Raw genomic sequence first — 22,953 nt, 5'->3', positions numbered from 1 at the left:
CTGAAAGAAAAATACTGTTCTTCAGTGAATACACTTTGTTTTAGAATCGCATCATTGAATAAAATCTCGCATTCTGATTGGTGAACGAAGCGAGGTATTTAGCGTGGAATTGCGAGTTGAAAACGAGGCTAAGTGAAATTGTTTCGCATCTACGTAAGCATAACAATTTTAAGGAATGTTGTTTCCTTTTTTTTCTCATTTTCATTCCGTTATGCGATTCAAGGAAAATCCATTACTTCACTCGTGAACTCCGCATTAAATTGCACGCGAAAACCGATATCGCACGAATCTCGAAGCGATGAGTGCGATATCGGTTTTCGCGTGCAATTTAATGCGGAATTCCCTCGTCAAGTAATGAATTTTCCTGTAAAATGGAGTTATCGATAACGATGAAATTTGGTTTTTTTTCTTTCCCTTACATGGTCAAGATATCGATCAAGTTAGTCGGTACGATTACTGGAAGCATCGATCAAGGAAGTATTTTCGCTTGTACGAAGGGTTTTCTTCGGTTTCCTGGCAACACTTAGTTTCTGATTGCTCACATCATTCTATAACAATCAAACTGCTAAATAAGAACAGGCGAGGACACAAGAAAACGCAAGTTTACCCTATAACATTATCATCGTTATTATTATTATTGTTGTTATCGTCATTGTTATCATTATTTTAATTAATTTTTTTGCATTGTAAATGCGATAAAAATCTATATGAATTATTAATACAAGACAACTTAAGATCGTATTTTAATTGTCAAGGAACAGCTTGCAAATGACTGTTTCGCACTAGGAACGCTACGGCGATCTGATGTCCAAGATAACCGCGAGTATTTTCTAGACTGAGTCGTCGATAAGGTATTTCGAATTCATTCTCTATGCAGCCGTAGTTATGACACATACGAGATAAGAAAACTAGATATGTAGATTCCCTTTTCAGCTTTACTATCTCATTAGGGGTTTTTTAGCTGATAGCCATATCAAATAGCGTTTCATTGCTAACATTAAAAGGTAGTAAACTGTCTTAAACTGAATACCTTACGTTTTAAACGTGCGTGCTTGTATTTATTTTTTGTTAGACTTAACTTTTGTTTACTACTTAATTTTACAGTGCTTTTGAGAGTCATATTGAAAACTGAAGTAAATTTCAATCATTGTCTGCAATCGTTAGGGAATAAGCTAGTTGGGTTTTATATAGTGTGCTCTTCAGAGAAGATCACACAATGGGAACTTCAAGGAAAGTTGTAACCATCTGCCGACATGTCCTATATTTGGGATACTCCTATGATTTTTCGAACGTTTTGCTTACAGTTTTATTTTCAAAGCCATTTGTAGAATAAGTGATTAGAACATCCATGTACATGTTCCATTTTGTGTTTTCAGTCAAAGCGATGGCTATCAACAAAAATTAACAAGACGAAGAAGCGCTGAGTTATTCAGTTCGTCGTCAATAGACCAGAGAAAAACGGTGTCATTGAAACTTTTAAAGAAGAAAAGTTTTCAGCGATTTTTAAGGTTGTACGTAAATTGCACCATTTCCTGCCGCCAAAATCTCTATCTCAGCCCGGATTATGCGCCACGATACTTTAAAAAGCGATAAAAATATGGTTTTTGAACTGAAGCGAGAAAAAGGATTCCATACCCATTTTAAAAACGCGTGCAATTATCTACGCGGAATTAATAACAAGGGTGCAATGCAAAAAAAAAAAATAAAATAATAATAATAATAAAAAACGTCTTTACTGATCTTGACTTTCATCTTCTCATCATATACCTCTAGTGAGAATTTCTGCGAAAAGGTCGATTTCAAATTGAAAAAAAGTATGTGAGTCAAAATGAACTAAGGTTCAGGCGGAATTTCACTGACAAATCAACACAGATGAGAGGGTGAAACCGGCGTAACCATGCTGTCAATAAGTCAACATATGCAGTCTCAAATATGCTGCCTCGATAGAAACACGAATTATAATAGAGAACTCGGTATATCTCATTACAAGGCATATATTTACTTGTAAAAAACTGGCCTTATTCCTGCGTTTCTCCTATATTCTTGACATTAAGTAAATGTTATCTAAAGACTACCAGCCTCACTCCCGTTTCGAAATAAAAAGCATTACAAGAGCTGTTAGCTTCAAAGACCAGCCGACGAAAGGAAGAAGGAACGATATTAAGTATTGAACTGTCGAACGCCTTGATACACAGAATTGTACTTATGATGGACAGAGACTTAAGTTTCGTAGTAAAATTGATATCGAAACAAAATCAAATGGATTTTCTTTTTAAACAAAACGCACAAAGAAGGATGCGGTTGCTGTATTTGCATTCCGCGGCCATTTTGGCAGAGCGAGCCGAAATGTTTACAGAGTTCAACAAGAAAAACTGCCTGTTTTGTTTTCAGCTTGCTCGAAAATTCTCTTCTGCATTCTAAGTGGAGTTACTCATTTATTCTAACGTTGTCGTCGTTTCGGGCGGCAGCTGGTACGGCGGAAGTTCTTCATTTTAAGATGAGCTGAATATTTGTGAAGTTTCGAAAACAGGAATCGCTCTCCTTGTTTCGGAAGTTTCTTTTGGCATAACTTTATGTTTTCTAAAGCCACATGTCGGCCGAATTTTAAAGAGTTTTTTTATCCTTATTTTTGAGCCGCATGGGAGCATTCGTTTAGTTTTTGACTGACGGCCGTTGTCTCGCTGGCCAATCAGATCATTTTAAAAATTGACTTGATCCTCAATGTCAGTATAAATAAGCATGTCTTACAAGAAGATAAAACACACACACGAGATCTTTGATCCTTTTTACAAAATAAGGCGACATGTGGAAAAAAATGAAGAATTTGAAAGAAAACACTCAAAGAATGTATGAAGCAACGATTTGGCACCATTGATACAAAAAAAAGTCTCTTCACATTCAGCGATGCGTGCGCTTGCCTATTCATTTATCACTCTAAACTGTACAAGTAAAGTTAATGTGGTCAGACTAGAAAAATAAGACAAAACAATACAAATAACTTCGAAGAATATTACAACAACGGCTAGTCCGAAGTTTAACATTTCCCACAACAGCCAAACGAAGGAGGTCAATGAGCAGCTTATTTTGGCTAACAAAACCGCTATTTCTTTTCATGAAAGTTTTGTATCTATTTCTTTCAAGGGCTTGAACCTTTTTTAAAGATTTTCTGCTCTATGGTTATTTGATGACAATTTCTGTTTGTCACTGACCGCTATCACGTTCAATTCTTCATCAGGTCCTGACTTCTGCGATATTACGATGGAACTAGGACTTCATGTTTTAGTGGCCCTCGTATTTGTGGTGAGTTTCTCAATTCACATTGTAGACAAAAACCATGCGCAACACTCAAAATGATTACAGTTAGTTAATTAGCTGAGAAGGGTTCTGTAATGTCTACTAAGTTTATTTAGATACAATGAATATTTTAAGTTCATATATTTTGAACTGCGGTATTAAATACGTATAATGCACGATCCTTCGCAGTAGATAGCGCAATTTATGCAATAGCGAAAATCAGACCTGAAAAAGATCAGGCCTGTACGGGATTCGAACCACTGACCTCTGCGATACTAGTGCAGCGCTCTACCAATTGAGCTAACAAGCCAACTGGGAGCAGGCCGTTAAGTTGATTCGTAATAAACCCGTGATGATAAATCAGATACAATGAATATATGAAGTTCATATGATTTGAATCCTGTACAGGCCTGATTTTTTTTAGGTCTGATTTTTCTGATTTTATCCACTGCGAAGGATCATGCATCATGCGTAAGTTTATTTAGTTTTGATAAAGAAAAAGTGTTTGTCAAAGTTCTCAAACATGTAGCTACTTAATGTATGCATTGGTTCTCCTTTGGCGTAAGAGTGCTCCAGTCCTGTTAATCCCAACATAAATCCATTATATCCATCTATCTAACCGACTCACGACTAGAACCAAGATTTAAGCTTTTATTTTGTGCTAGGGTTATTTTCGACCTCGAATTCGAAGAGGACAAGATTTGCCTTTTTGTGAGGCTTTCAAGCGTAATGAATGGTTAAAAATCTAGGAATGTAAAGTACATCGATGACTCTTTCAAATTAATGGAATTAAATAAATTCTGAAAGTGTAACAGCGATATAATGGTATCATCCACAGAAGGCAGTCATGTGTATCTCTGACTGTAGACAGAATTACTTGAAGACCTTGCCTCATTCCTGTTTATTAATTTAACTAAACCTGAAAAGTTTTCTGCTTTAGCTGATTTACTTACATTGCAGATTTACGAATATTCTGACGTTTCTGGAAACTCTCCAGGTATTAGAAAACACGTCTTTATGCTTTTGTAATGAAAGTATATGACCAAAGACCAAAGTAATCACATCGGCCAATCAGGGCAAAGGAAAAAAATCACAAGGAATTGAGAAAACTCCAAGTAAAATAGAGTGAAACTATCTGAAGGGCTCGAATATGGTTGACGATGCTGCTGCCTGTTTTAGTTTTGAGCATGATTGAGTGAGAGACTGGCGAGAGTTTTTTTTGCACCAATGAGAGAGCTAATATGAATAAAACAACTGCAACTCAATCCAAGATTTCTCTCTGGTTTAATGTTATTGATCAGTAAATGTGGCTCCCTTTAGAACAAAAAACAATGATCCAAGCCAGGTCTCGAATATGGAAATTGCGATCAGGAGTCTACCGCAGTCATCACTGTCAGGGCGAGGTTGCGCAAGCAGACAGTATGCGAGCTGAGACGGATGCTGAATTAGTGTCAAGGGAAAGATCATTTTATATGCCGAAGAAAATCTTTCAAAAAAAGCCCTTCTGAAAATTAATTATTTATAATTTTTTTGTTGTATTTATCTCCTTCTTTCTTTTTGTGTAGAATATCCCGGAAGTACCGTGGTAGTGTATTGGAGGCCATGTTCTGCCTCTGTGATGACTATCTACAGCAGAAAAGTACCCTCAGAAGGCGACAAATTAGATTGGAACGCTGTAAACGTATCGGAACATGAACGAAGTTATGCTCTTAACCTTAGTTGTAATACGGAGTATGAAATAGATGTCAACGCTTGGAACTCTACTGCAGAGATGACCTCGGCGCCATTAAATCACAGCAACTCTCAGAAAGTGGAAACACCTGGAGGTAAAAAAAAAGTCATGAGGGTTTTCCTACCTTGCCAAGTCACGTGAAACGTCTGAGTGCAGTAAAATCGACAATAAAAGCCTTTTACTCAAAAATATTTTGAAGAACTACTTACATTTCCCTGTTCTCGGTGTTGGTGTAATGAAAGAAAAATGGAATTTGTCCTATCTTTGCGACAACATTTCAAAGGAGTGACGGGAGAAATTAGGTGTAGTTTGAATCTTTATCAAGGTAACTTGGTTTGCCATTCATATGATTTAGGGAGTCAGTTTGCCAATTTGTTCTTTTCTGGAGATCATTTCTGACCAACAATAACAAAAAAAAAAAAAAAAAAAAATCCGAGTTACTTCCTTTCGGAAAAATGCTTACATTTGCAAGTTTTATTGATGAATTTTAAAATGTTTTCATTTCAGATAAACCGTCAGCTCCGGTCATAAAAAACAAAGAAGTACACTTGGCATCTAAGTGTGATGTGAACCTCAAGTGGAGCTCCCCAGACGACAATGGCTGCCCATTGATCATGTACACGATTTACTACAGAGAACTTCAATCTTCAAATCAACAGTATAGAATCAATGTTACCGTGGATACTACTTCGAAAGATCTCCCTTCGTTAAAGTGCAACACTGAATACATCTTTGAAGTGACTGCTTGGAACGAATTGGGACAAAGCGGTCCCTCTGATGAATGGCGAATGAAAACAGCGACTTTGACTGATAAGTTCCTGGTACGAACACTCAGCATTGCTCTACCATCAGCTTGTGGGCTCCTTTTTCTCTCTGCTTTTGGAATTGTTTGTTGGAGAAAGAAAAGCAGAAAAACGAGGAAAAGTCGAGGCCATAAGTCCAGGTGGTAAGCTGAGACATCTTTATCAGTATCGCAGATAGTCATGCGTCGCTTTGGATAAGGTTCTTTTCTGAAAAGAGTTAATTGCAAAGAAATGAAATGTAGATGACATTTTTAAAGAGAAGAAGTATTATAAAAATGCTACCCTTGACACCAGGTGAGAACCAGTTTCAGCGGATCAATAGCTAGCTCACTCTAAAAGTACCAAAAGGCATTATAAACTTCAGGAAGAAACGGGGGGCGTATCAATACGAAAGGAGGGGAGGGAGGTGAAGAGTAACCCACTGACAGTTAACTTTTCCAAATGTTATTTATCTAATACTTTTAGGATACCAAACCTTTTTATTTCTAAAATAAGGTATCTTATAGAAAATTAAAGGCATTCTCTCAGCAGGTTTTTTTTCCTCTTTTAGGTCAAAATCCGACATTGTTCCCCTCCTTCTTAGGGAGATTCCACCCGAGCGGGTAACGTTTATGGAGGAGCTGGGTCGAGGCGCTTTTGGCAAAGTCCACAAAGGCACTCTTAAAGAATTACCGAAAGTTGAGGTGTTTTTCAAACCTCGAGAAGAAAGAGTAACGGAACTTCCCGAAGGAAGAACAGTCGCAATTAAAGTCCTTCTCGGTAGGCGCAAAAAGAATCTATAAGTTCCCTTTGTAGCCAAATGACTTACTAATAATATTAACAGAGTGTAGCACTTCTTGACTCACGTGCATCCTTTATAAGTGAGGGTTTATATTTCATTTTAAGGCTTGCATCCTCCGGCGAATTCGAGAACACGTTTTCCACTCAGTGGATTGTGGCTTTCCAAACTGCTAGAAACAAAATTGACCCTTCTGTTTTGGAGGGTAATGCAATAAAATCTACAACAGGGTTTGATACATTTGTACAGTAAGATAACCTTTCTTTGCGGCAGACTTCTTCATTAGTTTTCAAGAGGTCTCAAGTCATGGAAGGAATTAAAACATTCATCGACCTGAACAGTTTTGTTTGCAGTTCCTTTAACTGCAAATGTTTCTATGAGAACACTTGAAGCCTTCATCATAACTAGGATTTCTATATTTATTGAGTCTACTGATTTGTCCGGGAACCATAATTTTAGAGATTTCATGGTATTATGCTACTGATGCTTAAGCCTAATTTAAAAGTCGACTTGCTCAAATTGGGAATAAAACTTACAGCAATACCTTCCTAACTCTCTTAATTGTGAGTTATATTTGTGTCATTTTTTTCTTTTTTTGGATTTATGTAAGTCATATTTTAAACATTTCATGTATTTTTCTGACAGAAAACGCTAGTGACGAAGGAAAGGAACTGTTTAAGAAAGAAATTGAGTTTATGAGGCGCGTTGGTTTTCACCGGAATATTCTCAACATGATTGGCTACTGGACGAGGTCAGAACCCTTCATGCTCCTCCTGGAATATGTTCCACATGGAGATCTTCTTCAATGGCTGAGAAAAAGAAGCCGACAGGTGACGGAAGTTTGCTGCGTTAACACTGTTCTTCTATTAAGAAATTTACTTTCCTAGTTGAAAAGCGCAAGTTGTAAATCTATTCAAAGCATTTTTCAAACTGACCGAAATAATTGGCAAGAGACAGGAAATTTTCTTTTGATGAATGCAGAGAGATTGGGGAGAAGGGGGAGGTAGATAATCCTTTTCTTCCCAGCGCTTTTGTTTTTGACTTCTGTCTTCAAGGAAATCCTTTGCTCAAACCATGCATGGGCAAAACTTATTAAAGATTGAGCGGAGTAACAAATAGCTGATAACACTGACAATTAAATGGAGAATTGATATATCATTGGAAAGTCCATTACATTTTCAATACATTTCTCATTAAAAGTGTTAAAGCAAACTGAGTGCATTTTAACTCGTCCCGATGATGTGTGTCATAAATTGCAGATCAACTGCAAGAACGGCATAGATGGGGTCATTCATGAATCCGTGACGGATGTTTTCGTCACCTCAAAAATGTCAGAGAAGGATGCCTTTGATGAGGACTACGATAATATCGAAAAAGCCATGAAGAAAGAGAAATCAGAGCCGAGAACCGAAAATGACCAAGGATTAATCAGCTCTCCACAAATAGCCATATCTGTGAAAGAGGAACAATGCACTAAAAGCGATCAAGTGATTTCACAAATGCCATGTGGGACGAACATGGCCTCCAAAGGTTCTGATAGGGCTCAGCCAACAACACTTCAAGCTGTTAAAGTGCAGCCTCAACTTGTCAATACTTCTGGAAAAGCTATAGAAAGTGGCAAACGAGATGAAGCAGAAAATATAAAACAGATAGAAGACGATGAAACCGCGATCTCGTCGACGGCTGGTGAAGTTAGTCACAACACAGCAAATCTTCCTGGTGGAATTTGCCACGAAAGTATAACTGAACACGATTCGATCAGTGAGAACGCCGCGGAAGATAACAAAAGCGATGAAGGAAAAGTGAAAGATAAAATCACTTCAAACACTGATGAAAAAGAAAATTCAACACGAAATCCGCGACATGCATGAAGTTTGCCAAAGCCCCCCCGAGAAAGAGAAACGCAAAAGTCAATGGAACAGCAAGGATTTGACAACGAAGTTGACTTCTCTGTGGACAATGTTCTTTGTTTTGCATGGCAAATAGCAAAAGGAATGGTATGTGCTCTGTTATGAAAACATTTAAAAGATCTTTAAAAGATAGAGAAACATATTCACATATTAAAGTGATTGAAATCAAGCCGGAAGGAGACAAGACTATGTTCCTTTAAATTCTCTAGTGGTTCTCTTAAGCGCTCAAATATCGACAGATTAATCATCGATGGAGCAGAGACTAATGGTTTCGCTCGGGTTTGTCAGTGAGTCTCTCTCTCCAAAAAGAGAAGCACTTGAAGAATAATTGGAGTGAGAAACACCGGGCTTAAAAAAGATCCCGTATCTACGGCTTACTCAGTGACACCTTCAGCGCATAGGTTCTAAAAGAAGTGTACTAAGCGCTCAGTCTGAGTTTTTTCGCGATCGAATATGGGTGCTCTATGTGGACAAAACTGATTGTGAGTATGAGCAAATTATCATTTGCTTCTGTTCTATTTCCACACAGGAATACTTGGCCAACAAAGAATTTGTCCATCGTGATCTGGCCGCACGTAATATTCTTCTTGGTGAAGACAGAGTTGTGAAGATTGCTGATTTCGGCCTTCTACGTCACACTTATGGCGACATTTACGAAGTCAAGAACGCTAAAAAACTGCCTATTAAATGGATGGCGCTTGAGTCATTAAATAACGGCATATACACTTCTAAGAGTGACGTGTGAGTAGTCACAAGCTTAGAGTATACTAGCAACTCAGTGAAATTAATTCAAAAGAAGCACTTGCATAAACCGAAGGTACTAATGTTACAAGTTCAAAATTGTGTCAGCTACTTACTGAAATACCATCAGATTCAATACTTGGCTCGTTAATTATTCAAATTGAGAGCCTTCTGAGTAGACTGAAATTTTATATTACCTGCTGTTCTCTTTCTGTAGGTGGTCTTTCGGTGTACTTCTTTGGGAACTGTGCACAATGGGTAAGTTATAACATTGCTTTAATCACATTAAAACAAAATGTAGCCAGTAGTTTAATGAATGACAGAAGCTATAGGTTTTCAGCAGCTGTAATAATTATGCTAACTTTTCAAGTTCCTAGCTACAGTGCCGAGATTAAAGGAGGTTTTACGCTATTTTCCATTCGACCTAGATGCATATACTAAGCCATGGACGACTTGAGTTGAGAAATCTGTTTTAAATCATCTTGAATACTTCTGTGTTCTCTTCTTTCATATAGGTGGCATTCCGTATCCTGGAATCAGTAACAGAGATTTGTACAGTAACCTGAAAACAGGATATCGAATGAGCAAGCCAGACATTTGTTCCGACGAACTGTGAGCTTACAAATTCATCTATTACCTTCGTCATTAAGAATGAAATATTAAGCCCCAGTTACAAAGAATATCACTCACTCACTATATTTTTGGATAAAAAAAAAATCACATACAACCATATGGTAAACGTGTTATCGCCATGGTACCATAGACTGAGTTAAGTGCATTTATTTCTTTTATAGAGCTTCACTTTGTACAAAATTATTATCTGCAAGTCGAGCGATATCGCTTTTATCTGTTTTTAGATTATTGACGTCATTTCGTTTAAAGCGTTGCTTCTTGACAATGATGCAGAGTATTTGTTCTTCGCAGGTACGAGGTAATGCTTGACTGTTGGAAGGAGGATCCAAATGAGAGGCCATCTTTTGATCAGCTGCTGTCGAGAATGGAGACCATGATGATGAAGGACACTCCTTACTTGGATTTAAAAGAGGATGTTGAAGCTTATCCCTCCCACAGTGCGCCAAAATCTGAAAAAGATAGTTAAAATGTTATACATGATTAACATTTAGATGATGTAGCTTTCAAGATGCTACGAAGAGAATCGATAGGGTTGAATCGTAGGCACTGAAAACTTTTTTCACAGAAATTTGATTCTTTAATTATATCTTTGTTTAAGAATTTAGGTTGTTTGAAGTCAGAGTATTAATAAAGATTAAAAAGTTGTAGATTTGGCACGTACGTATTTTGAACGAGCTCCACGGGCTCCTTGACGCTACGTGGGTAAATAAAGTATTGATTGATTGATTGATTGATTGTATAGAGTAATCGTTTTTGTTGAAGCAGGAAAAAAAAGGAATTAGTTAACTTGCAATGAACAAGTATAGGCTCAAGTCAATTGCATTCAGTTCCTTGCAAAGCGGTCAATTTAGGGGCTTGTCAGCGGGCTCCCTAGGCCACGCGGGTCGTTGAATTCCTTCACGTGCGAAATATGTTTTGCAAATAACCTCTACCGTTCATTTTCTACAACAGTTAAAACGGTAAAAATTGTACATCATGGATATGCTCTTTTCTTTTGCCTGTATGTTGATTTTGCTTTGGTGAAGGCCGTTCTGGGATGCGAGGAACCTTAAAAACGAATCAGCCGTTGAGGTGGGAAATATCCTCGTCGGGAAGTGTAAGTTACGGCTCAGAGTCAAGCTTTGATAAAAACAGTACAAGCATCTCCACAAACTTCACTCACCGTCACTTAAAACGTAGGGTTCGTCGAGTAAAGTAATTTTTAACTTGTCAAACCCTAAATCTATCTCAGCCAGCCATTAAAGCGTGGGAAAGATTCAGTTGCCGACATTTTTCCGCTACATGTCTTTTTAAGGAAAGTTTTCGCCATATTGTTCACCAATGTACTACATGGATCAACATCGGCTTTACGAACGTTGCCTGACTCCCAAACAACTAAAAAGACATCCCACATGTTTGGTTTGAAAATATTAACTAAATTATACGCTGCCACTCAACTGAATTATCAAAAGACATCATTTAAGTCGAAGTCTCAGACTCTTCAGAAAACCTTTCTTCGAATTGATCAAATTCTATTTATAATTCATCTATGGATCGTAGTTGCTCTGTCTTGTGTTTTCAGTTCATAATTGTCCCCTTGTAATCCGTTCCATTCTTAGATGCAGCCGATTCCCTGACCTTATATAATATTTCTGGACTGATCTAACAAAGGCCTTATCAAAGAGTGTAAGAGTCCCTTTCTGTAGCTATTCCGTCCATTTGATTTTGGAAAATTGGACTAGATGGATGATCTTTTCTCTGTTTCAAATCGCTTTCAGACGCGGAGAAAAGTAACATCTAACCGTCAATTCCTAACCTAGAAGAAAATTATGAAGGCTGAAAGTTTCTAAAGAAACTGTGGTGCTGCGTCGGTTGGGGTAACAAGATAATTGGTTATATCAACTAAGTTGAAATTGTAAATTGGCCACCGTAACGATTCGTTATGGTGGCCAATTTACAATTTCAACTTAGCTGATATAACCAATTAGAAGAAAATTATTCCATATTTGTCAAGAAAGCCATTTCAAGTATAACAGCAGCTTGCAACAAATTCTATGACCGCAACGTGCCTTTTGGAATTACATGTGCCCTCGAAAATAAAAATTCAGAAATAAGGCACCGATTACCAATTGATGCATCATTTATAACCTAATTCAGAACTAAAAATAACAATAGAACAAACGAAACTGGGAAAAAATGATTAAGAATTTGCTGCAGAAAAATATTTTTGGTAAGCTTCAAGTGTTTTTGAGTATGATGGAAGACAAATAAAGTGACAATAAACAAAATTTTTATTTAGATGGTAATTTCGTCGGGGACGTGACATGAGGCTTCGCATATACTCACATATGTTCCCAGTTGTTCAAAATAATTTGAATGCCATGGAATTAGCCAATGATCGGTGTGTCTGATCTTTCTGAATTCAGAAACGCAGCGGCTGAAGCCATGAAAAATAGATTGTTTTCTCTGATCCGCCCACCTTTCGCGATAGTTTATGCTATATGCTCAGATTGAGTAGCTAAAAACTTGGGAAAATATATGAGTAATTAACGCTCGAGGAAAAATGTGACTAAATTAAATCTTCAGGCTGTTGAACGTTCTGAGGAGTACTCGTAATTTTGCTTCTTATCCCTTGTTATCCTGTGCGAAAAACAAATATAAACTATTTGATGTTTTCACAATTTGGTTACAAACAAAAGGCTAAAACTGATGCTGCAGTGACAGCACTGTCACTCTCGTCTGCGCTTCGTGTGGTGCACTTTTGTTCTTACCACAGATCTTGACGCCATCTGTGATCTGTGACGGTGCGACAAAAGGAAAGAGAGTGGAATCAGTTTGTTAATCTAACACAATCCGTTCTTCGGGCGTTGAACATCTTCAACCCTTCCAAAAAGAATTACGTTTTATAAGGTAAGGAAGAGACACTTAAATATTTTCTGCTTCACTACATATTCTAATCCTTTATAACTAAAACCATTTATATATAGAATTATAAGAGACTCTGTCGAGAGGGCAGATTTTCCTCAATTTTTTTGATCTTGAGTCTTTCAATTTGGAAGATCTGGTTGAGCGGACAATTCTATATTTCTAAAACTATAACTAATCAAAGGTAACATAACATAACAACATAACCTACAAGGAAATTAGTCTTCATCCATCATGAAAGCATTTTAACGGTGTAACAGCAGCTTGCAACAAATTTTATGACTTCTTGGACCTTTAACTATTGCGTCAAAGCTGACAGAAGGACACAAACGATGGTTTCGCCTCGAACCATATAAAATCCCGAGGGGGAAGTCGATTTTTCACCGCAAGCTTCCTTTGGGATTATAAGTACACTTGGAAATAAAAATTTAGAAATAAGTGACCGATTACCAATTTTTGCATCATTTATAACCAAACTCAGAGCGAAAAATAACAGTAGAATAAACAAAGCTGGGCAAAAATAGTTAAGAATTTACTGCAGAATATATAATTGGTAAGCTTTGGGTGTTTTTGAGTATGATGAAAGACATATTAAGATACAATGAACAAAATTTTTATTTAGATGGTAATTTCGTCAGGGATGTGACATGAGGCTTCGCATGTACTCACATCTTTTCCCAGTTGTTCACGATAATTTGAATGCCATGGAATTAGCGGGTGGTCGGTGTGTCTGATCTTTCAGAATTCAGAAACGCAGTGGCTGAAGTCATGCAAAATAGATTGTTTTGCATATAGAATTATGAGAGAATCTGTGGAGAGGGAAGATTTTTCTCAATTTTTTAATATTGAGTCTTTCAACATGAGAGACCTGGCTGAGGCGACTCTATATTTCTAAAACTATAGCTGATTAAAACTTTGAACTAAGATGAGCTTCTTTTGACGTTAGATACTTACTGCAGATGCTTCTCAAATATTGCTCAAGCTCAGCAGAGCTGATTTTACTTCTTCTTGCCTCAGTTTCGGTAAAATTAATTTTTTGAATTATCAATTTTTGATTTTCAAGTCGTTTCTGTTGATGGAAATTTAAGGTACTAATCCGGACGCGCCTGAATTGTGCGCACCGAAGCTGTAAGGGACGCGCCTTATTTTCCTGTGTGTGTGTATGTGTGTGTGTGTATGTGTGTGTGTGTGTGTGTGTGTGTGTGTGTGTGTATGTGTGTATGTGTATGTGTGTGTGTGTGTGTGTGTGTGTGTGTGCGTGCGTGTGTGTGCGTGTGTGTGTGTATGGAATTCGAATATTTTCGTTTATTTTTTATCCTTGGAGACGGAAAATGCGATGAATCTTTACCGAGTTATGGCAAATTATCAGAAATACTCGTCTCACTATATTCTAACCACAGTAAGGGGTTCTCACGAAGTAAATCAACTGAATATTAAGTGGAAATTAACTATCAATCCTCGATTCCTCGCGCAATTTACTTACATTTCATTATTTTCTCAAGTCTCCGCTTACACCTTTGATTCATTCGTAGCCATTTCGAGGTGTTTGAAATTTACGCGAGCTCGAGTCTTTAGTCACCGTAAGTTCAAAAGAAGAAGTCGGAACACAACTGTCACAGAGAATAAGCTCCCGGTGCGACTGAGCCGACTCGACTGAGCAAAATTTTACGTATGTGTAAAGAAATGAAATTATGAACATCAGTACTTATTTTATATGAGAACAAGGTGCTACGCGATAACAGTAAAATTCAAACTTCCCTTGATTCTGGGGCATGAGGAGATTTTGTCATTCTTCCTCATTTGCAAAATCATTCCATACGTTTGGAAAGGTAAACGTGTTTTAAATATGTATAGCGCCCAAATTTATATTTTACACCAAAACAACTTCTTGCGAAAACGCTCTTAATTTGTGAGAAGATATTACGAAGATAGATAGAACTAGAAATACGAAAACAGGACAAAGCGACGAAACCATTTAAGTGTTCTTTATGACCAACATGTGATGCGATTGAAAGATCGTTGCGTAAAATGTGAAAGCTAAAAAAAGGTCGAAGTTTGGAACTTTTATTTTTTTGAATTGCTCTTCATTCCTTCTTAATTTTTTCCCTTTCTACAGCGTAGTAGCATGGGATATTTTTCAAGTTTCCTTGTCCTAATATGGGTGAAGTGGCCTAAAAGTGGAATGATGAAACAACGTCAATTATTGGAATTTTTTTCGCAACTTGTGACGTGGTATCTGGGCAGAGAAGACAATTGGCTCAAAAAGCTATAAAAGATAGGGCAGGTCACCCCGTATCCTACTTTCTAGACAGATAAACTTTTTTTAGAGAGGGTGGCACGGAATAGTTTAAGTCAATAGACTTGTGGCTCTCTATTTAAAAAATTCTAACAAGCAATGCAGGCAATGTATGTTGAATTCTGACGTAACTATCAATAAAAACTAGGAATATCTGTCTAATAAGAACACGATCGAATTACGAGTAAAAATAAAATGTGATGAATTATATGTTAGACTATAAAATGATGCATTTTCTGTTGTACATTAAGAAGGTTGTTTCTATAATTGTTCTTAAAAGATTCTGATGATACAGAATTCCCGAGTTCTAGACTTAAGCTATTTCAAAGTTTACAGGGAGTGACTGCGAATGATCTACCGCCTTCGGTCATACGATTAAATCTTGGGCAAATAAAATTAGTGTTGCTATATCTTGTAGGACGATTATGTTGCTGGCTATTAAGTATTAAGGAGCCTTCAGTATAAAGGGGTACTTCACGCTTGATAAGTTTGTACGCAACGCAGCAATTAGCTATTTTAGATTCTTCATGCAAATGGGAGGCACTGAAGTGTATTGAACAACTTGGCATTAGACGCTTGGTTATCAGCATCAGAAATTACCCTGGCTGCTCGTTTCTGAAACTTTAAAACATGACCTAGACACTCCTTGCTACAGCTAGTCCAGATCGATTGAGCTGACATAAAGCAGGACCGATCTAATCATAGAGTTATAGTACAATAATCAAACACAACAAATACATGAAATTCATATATCTGAACTGCGGTTATAGAAACGTATTTGTGCACGATCCTCGCAGGAAGAGCACTATTTAAGCAATAGTGGAAATCAGACCTGAAAAAATTCAGGCCTATACGGGATTCGAACCGCTAACTTCTGCGATACTAGTGCAGCGCTCTACCAGTAATCTTTGTGTCTTGGGCAGGCAAGATCGTATCTTTTTCAATCAAGCCATCTCGTAATTGATCTTTGAGGCGAGACGTTTACCAGTAATGAGTATGGGTTTGGTCTTGCTTTCGTTGATCGGAAGTTTGTTGGAAGCTGCCCATTCGGCAATTTCAACAACTGAGGAATTCAAGTTCTGCTCTAGTCTAAAAATTGAGCTGTAATTCGCAAAGGAAGTCATCGATGTATCGTCAGCGTACAAATCAATCGTAGATGAAGTAAGATAAAAGGGTAAGTCGTTGATGAAGACGATAAATAACAAAGGGCCGAGTATCTAAACCTCTACCCTAACCCTAAAAGATATAGCCTGTGTGCAAAACCTCCTTATTAGCGCTGCAGGACGCGTGTTCTCCGCCCACGAGAACATTTGAGACAAGTCGGAAAGAGATTTGTCAGTCTTACAGAACCCTCTCTTTCCCGCGGGCGTAAAACGCTCATACAGAAGCACTAATGATGAAGGCTTGCCCGCAAGAGACATTAGACCCTACCCTAAGGGCTCCTGAGTTTTGAATTTTCAAATTGAAAATTCTGCCGATGCAATATCAACAGGTGGAGTACGATGATGTGGAGAATTGCCCTTTATCTTCACCTCGCTATCATGATGAACTTGGGAACTGCTGATGATCAATGTACGGCCAGAATAGCTCCGATTGGAACAGCTCTTAAGGGCTTCGTCTTCAAGAAGATAAATGTAACGGGCCCTTACATGTGTGATGTTGAGTGCGAACAAGAACGCATTTGCCAGAGCTATAATTACAATATCGAGGAGAAGATTTGTGAATTAAACAATCGTACGAAGGAGGCAAGGCCTGAAAAATTCCAAGCTGATCCTGCTCGGTTTTACGCCAAACGTTTGAACGGTAGAGGTGTGTATTTTCTTTTTAGAGCATGAAATGATTGTGAGATATTTATCGCTTTCTTCTGTCTTCAGTAGTGTCATGGCTAATTTGCTAGTGGCTATAAGCCAGACGTCACAAGAGGAGAGAACTCAACTTGTATCGATTGCGAATGTCGAACGACTAAGATACTCCGAAAAAACAACAACAACAAAAAAAAAAACAATAGGTAGAACTGGGAAACACCGGGTCAAAACTGGGTCAAGACGGAATTCTATTGTTACACTTTTCGTCTTTACAATGATTCATAAATGATAAATTGACCCATCTCCTTTCGAAAAATAAAATACTCAAAGGCGAGTGCAATTAAAGTTGCGTTGAAATATTGGAGATCTCTCGATGAAGCTTTTTACCGCGAAACGGCCGCAAGGGAGTTATCGCCGACAGAGATGAAGACATCCGAATAAATTATTAACTTTTTTTAGAAAATACCCTTTTTGCAATAATTTGTGCCCTTTTAAAGTTTTTAATTTCATATTTTTTAAGTGTAAGTTAAAATAATTTTTCTTTGATTGGATAAGAAAACAACAACAACAAAAAAAGAAAAAACAACAACAACAACTACAAGAACAACATTCGGCAATATTTTACCCGTGGAGGTTAGTACAGTCGAACCTCGATTATCAGGATATCAATTATCCGGACTTTTTCTCTTGTAACCTTAACTCGATAAGTATGGATGCCGTATCATGTGGCGTGGAACTGCAAAGATCAAGCGAATTTCACATGAAAATATTCTAGACAGTGGTTTTATTTCGATCTTGCATGTACACTTTTTCAGCCCTTTCCCTTTAAAATTTATGGCAACTTGAAAGCCATGTCCATTTTATTTCAGTTCCTTTAGGTACTATTCAGGAGTTACCAGCCCGGTCTTGTGGAGAAATATTAAGCAGTGAAGGCACAAATTCCAAAGACGGCACGTATTGGTTGGATCGAGTTGGGAATGGGAAGGCACAGAAGAGATACTGCAACATAGGCTCTATTGGTAAGGACACCCTGTTAAGCGAGAGTGAAGTATTTGTCTTTATGATTACATTGTAAAACGCGTAATAGATAAACAGCTTTAAAGAGGGTACCCTATACTTTTAACGCGAAGCGTGATTGTGCAATTTTTTTTTCTCTCGTATCGTGATTTGATTTTTTCTATTCGTGAATCGTGGTTGAATGTAGTAAGATCTTTTCATGTCTACGTGAACGGATTTTTTTATTTAAACGTGGCTCGTAAATTAAGGGCTGAATTAACTTGATTCGTGAACCATTTTGTTTTGCGTGATGAATTTCCGGCTATTTTATGGTTTTGGAAATGTATGTATTGTTCTCGGCTGTGGTCAGGTTTTGACAGGAGATGGACTTTATGGATCGATGAAAGTCATAAAACAGACAACTTATAGTTCTTAAACAAATAAAATAAGACAATGTGTAAAATAAGACTTGTCAAGACTAGAAAAATGTAAAAATATTAATTCAACGTAATTGTCTCGAATTTCGCGTGAACGTGAGAGGGTGTTGGGTATTCGTGATGCGTGAAAAGGCCAAATATTTTTACGTGACTGAGTCTTGCAAAGGGATATAGGGGACCCTCTCTAAAGCATTTTCTGTATACTAGAGAGTTGATGGATGATTTTAAATCGAGTGACCCGAGCTAATCATACCATCTAAAATTGCTTCATGGTAGTCGCAAATTCAACCACTCAAGCTTAGTTGTGAATAACCACAGGTTTTGCAGATGGGACAGTTCTAAGTCGTATAAGTCTTGTTTGAATTATATATAGTGTTACTGAAAGGTGCCCTTTAATGAGGGTCTCTTACTTTCCTTTCAAGGGTTCAGAAACTGTGCTGAACTTTATAAACATCCTGATCGGCGAAGAACTGACGGTGTGTATACCATTAAACCTGACCAAATGTCTGCCTTTGATGTATACTGTGACCAAACAACTGCTAGCGGAGGATGGACAGTGTTCCAGAAGAGACTGGACGGCTCGGTTGATTTTTATCGTAACTGGAACGACTACAGACGAGGCTTTGGTGATCTGAATGGTGAATTTTGGCTCGGACTGGACAAGATTCACCGTCTGACCTCAGATAACAACTCTATACTGCGCGTAGACTTGGAAGACTTTGAAGGGAACACTGCTTATGCTGAATATGACATGTTTGGTGTCAAGAGTGAAAATTACAAGTACAAAATGAGTTGTGGTTCCTATTCAGGTAAATTGGTAACTTCCTTGTTATCATGTGATAGGTATACGGTCATTGGAGACGAATAAAACGGGACATTTCTTTCGGTTTATGATGCTTCTTAACCTAAAAGGCAAACATGGTGTGAACAGTAAAATAGATAAATTAAAAAGTTTGATAGTAGAAAACGGAACAAAGAAGGGAAGTAATTATTTTTTGGCTCATGGAGCTTCTTAATTGCGTGGTTGGATACTCTACGTTAATCATAGAGACGATCAGATCGAAACATTTCTTTCGGTTTATGATGCTTCTTAACTTAAAAGGCGAACATGGTATGAAAAATAAAATAAATTAATCAAACACGCTGATAGAAAAAAGCAAAACAAAACAGGGTAGTAATTCTTCTTCAGTTCATGGTTCTTCTTATCTGCGTGGTTGGATGCACAGTGTTAAGCAAAGGGCAGTCAAATGCTCTGGAAACCAATTCATTTAAGGCCACTTTTTCCATCTTAAATAATTCCTCATTTGTTGGTTTAATTTTCTAGGAGATGCAGGTGACTCTCTTACTTGGCATAGGAATAAGCCATTCACCACTAGGGATCAAGATAATGATTATGCCAAAGGCTATAACTGCGCTGTTGTGTACAAAGGAGCCTGGTGGTACAACAAGTGTCACTTCTCGAATCTGAATGGTTTGTATCGTCATGGATACCACTCCTCCTATGCTGATGGTGTGAACTGGAATCACTGGAAGGGACATCACTATTCGCTGAAGAGAACGGAAATGAAAATAAGACCAGTGGATTTCTAAATGTTCATGTTCTTAAGTGTTCAAGCACTGCATAATGTACACTAGTTACTCAGAAAATACTGGCTCTGAACCATACCAAGGTATATCACACATTTTTAATAGCCCATTTCCACTAGTACCTTGGCCTCTCAGTTTCAAAGAGAGTCCTAGTGCTCATCCTTTCATATGATTACAAGTTTTCTTACACATGCAAATGAAACTCATTCTCATACGAATTGTTAAGCACCAGGTCAGGGTTGGCATAACTTTTGACTGTAACCCCTAGTGTTTGATCAAGGAAAGCGTGACGTCACAAATGCGTTTACTTTTCCCTTGTCTAAACGCACGTATCGACGAATAAGAGTAATCTCTTTCCTTATAGAAACTTTTAGAAATCAGAACGCAACGTAACTTGAAACGAAACACAGCAAAGCAGTAGGAGAAAAGGAAAAAGATTATATGGGTGCTGCAAAATAAATTAAATGTTTTGGACTGCGTTACACTGTTTTGATTTGTCAATATTGCTTACCAACGTTCGCGGATCTGTATTACTTTATTGAGAATTACGGTCTAAACTTGTCTTCTATCCCAAAAGTGATCTTGATTACTGCGGGTCTTGTCCCAAACTGAAACGCTAACTAAAATTTTCTTTCTAAAAAGCACTAATCACGGAGGCGTCAATCTGTTCAGAAAATATTTCCCAGCTTCTCTAGCTCGGAGGCAGTAACATTCAACTTTAACGGATGCGGTTACACTGAGGGATACATGCTTTTCTTTTATTTATCTCTATGATCTTCGAGGAAGTGCGAAGCAGAAAATACCACAAGATGGCTGAAAAGGAGTCTTTTTTCTCTATACAACTATTCTAGCCAAAGTTACAACTAGCTTGGTCTACTTAATTTCCTGAAAACTTAGTTAAACTGATCTAAATGAAATGAGCATCCTTACAATCTTTTTTATGGATGTCGTAGACTACTCAGACCTCCTGGCCCATGCAGAAGCTTTGATGATCACCCACCACGGATGATGCGTTGCTTTTTTACGTTTTTCGTCTGTGAAAATGTTTGTATGAGTTGGGAATGGAGATGTGTTTTTCTTTTTACTCCTCTATCGCGTTGATCTGAATAATGTTTAAGAACGTATTTCTCTCATCAATTTACTAATCATCATTCATATGATAAATTTTGGCTTTGTTTAAATGTTTTGCGCTTAGAATAAATTTGTCATCGTCACGTAAACGCCGAAGAACATGGGTAAAATCATTCATAGATAGGACTCAAAGCTTTTGAAACAAGACTTAGCATAGAGAGGTTTTTTTTCAGAACTTAGCTAAAGCACTACGCAGTCGAGACAAGGAGCCTTTTTTTTTAACTCAAATGTTGACTAAAAAAAGTCAACGAAAATCAGCAGTACTATGCTGAAATTAATATCGCTACCTTTTCAGAAGGGGAAATATTAGCATTAAATTTCGCAAGAAGGCTCTAAGGTTCCACATATTCTTAAGTGTTGTCGAAGGACGTAACGCGAGCTATGATACTTTGGTAAGGCATTCGTGGGTAAGCAACATCAGTCTTGAGGGAGTTGAACCTTTACATATACAGGCTTATTTCAAAATCTTTTTTAAGACCAGAAACTTTCGGCCCTTTGAGTTGAAACACTCCATTTAAACTATCATAGGAAACTAGAAAGCAGTTGATATTCAAAACAGTAAATGAACGAGGAGAATACATCGATCTCCTTGCGAAATCCAAGTGTGGAATTTCCTGTTTGACACATTATAATATTCCCGGAGGCGGAAGAACAGCTGGAGAAATAAGAAGTACGCAGTCGTGTTTCGACACCTGTGTTCTTACAACGTGGTTTCAAGTGCAAAGATCGTCTAACCAATCAGCGAACGACAAAATGTGACAGCTATGCTGAAGCTAGGGGTGTAGGAAAGTTTGCAGAATCATTGTGTAGAGGGCTTATATTTCAACACGGAACACCACTGAGTTTGAGATCGAAGTTTAAAGATATATGGCACACTTAAAGTTTATCTGCGTACTGGTACTTCATTTTTTCATCTTTTCGTCTTTGTTCACGCACGAAGAAGCTTTCACCTCCAATTATAGAGTCGGTAAAAGAACTTTCCAGGTAAATATTTGTTATATAATGCTTTTTACACAAGGGAGCTGGAATGTCAGACTAAGGAACTGTTTCACCGAGAATTGAACGGTCCGTCTGAAGTAATACACCGACCAATAGCAAGCTCTGAGAAGTACTGTAAGACTTTGAAGAGCTTTGTTTGGTGCTTGAACCTGTCTTTTTTTCTTGTTCGTCTTAAGCTTAAGAGCCTCGTTGAAAACCGTTCCCATTTGTTTGATATCTTTATTGAATATTCCAATGAGCAAGATATTTTTTTCTGAAAGATAAGTTAATCATTTTCCCATGAAATTATGTTAATGTTTTTTTCCTTTGTTATTAATGGCAGCTACAGCGAAAATTTGAGGTGGGATCGATAGTCAAAAGTCGCATAATGGACTCAGGAACTTCGCGTACGCGGATACAGGAGGCAAAAGCAAAAGCCAATGGAACATGAAATTTTGGATCAACCAGGCCACTAGAAAATTGAGGATCACTTCATTTGACGTTTGCTGGCTTTTACTTACCGAATAGAGTTGCCGAAGCAAATAAGTTTAAGATTCCATTGCTGTTAGTTAAAGAGCCATAAGTTATGAAGAGGATTTTGATAAAGTAATGATAAACTTCCTTTAAGCTGTTAAAAATAAAACAAAAAACCCTTGTGGTCATCCAGGAATACCTAACATAATTTCGGACGTCTATGGGGTAATCATGGCGGTCTGCCACGCAATATCGGCCTCCGTGTTTTTTGCTATTTTTCTGGCTGACTGTGGAAGAATACTCGTCTTGCAACACACCTAATTTATTAGTAATCAAACCTACAATCATTTTGTGCAAGCTGAATTCTGGAAAGGAATATGGTTTTCATAATTTGGAAGAACTTAGCTCTCGTCACTGCTGGTGTATGAGATACGCTGAGGTTGATACTTGCATT

At 37.6% G+C, this 22,953-nt stretch overlaps 2 protein-coding genes across 2 annotated transcripts; both read left to right on the top strand.

Moving 5' to 3' along the window:
- The first annotated feature begins 105 nt into the window (after positions 1–105).
- LOC111320528 (uncharacterized) lies at positions 106–10,621 on the top strand. Its single transcript, XM_088753713.1, is given in 12 exon segments — positions 106–851; positions 3,236–3,300; positions 4,255–4,291; positions 4,860–5,120; positions 5,534–5,972; positions 6,380–6,588; positions 7,253–7,437; positions 7,867–8,604; positions 9,047–9,258; positions 9,476–9,516; positions 9,774–9,870; positions 10,183–10,621. Coding segments are annotated over 11 exon segments (2,436 nt in total). The 5' UTR covers positions 106–851; positions 3,236–3,258; the 3' UTR covers positions 10,358–10,621.
- A 2,030-nt stretch (positions 10,622–12,651) lies between these two features.
- LOC148734112 (microfibril-associated glycoprotein 4-like) lies at positions 12,652–20,393 on the top strand. The gene is made up of 5 exons (XM_088753705.1): positions 12,652–12,780; positions 16,584–16,900; positions 17,766–17,915; positions 18,752–19,138; positions 19,654–20,393. The coding sequence occupies exons 2-5, from the start codon at positions 16,594–16,596 to the stop codon at positions 19,917–19,919; spliced, it is 1,110 nt and encodes a 369-aa protein (XP_088609831.1). The 5' UTR covers positions 12,652–12,780; positions 16,584–16,593; the 3' UTR covers positions 19,920–20,393.
- Positions 20,394–22,953: the final 2,560 nt, after the last annotated feature.

The sequence above is a fragment of the Stylophora pistillata genome, chromosome 3 (genome assembly GCF_964205215.1).
Source record: "Stylophora pistillata chromosome 3, jaStyPist1.2, whole genome shotgun sequence".
NCBI classification, from domain to species: Eukaryota; Metazoa; Cnidaria; class Anthozoa; order Scleractinia; family Pocilloporidae; genus Stylophora; species Stylophora pistillata.
This window is presented reverse-complemented; position numbering and strand designations above follow the sequence as displayed.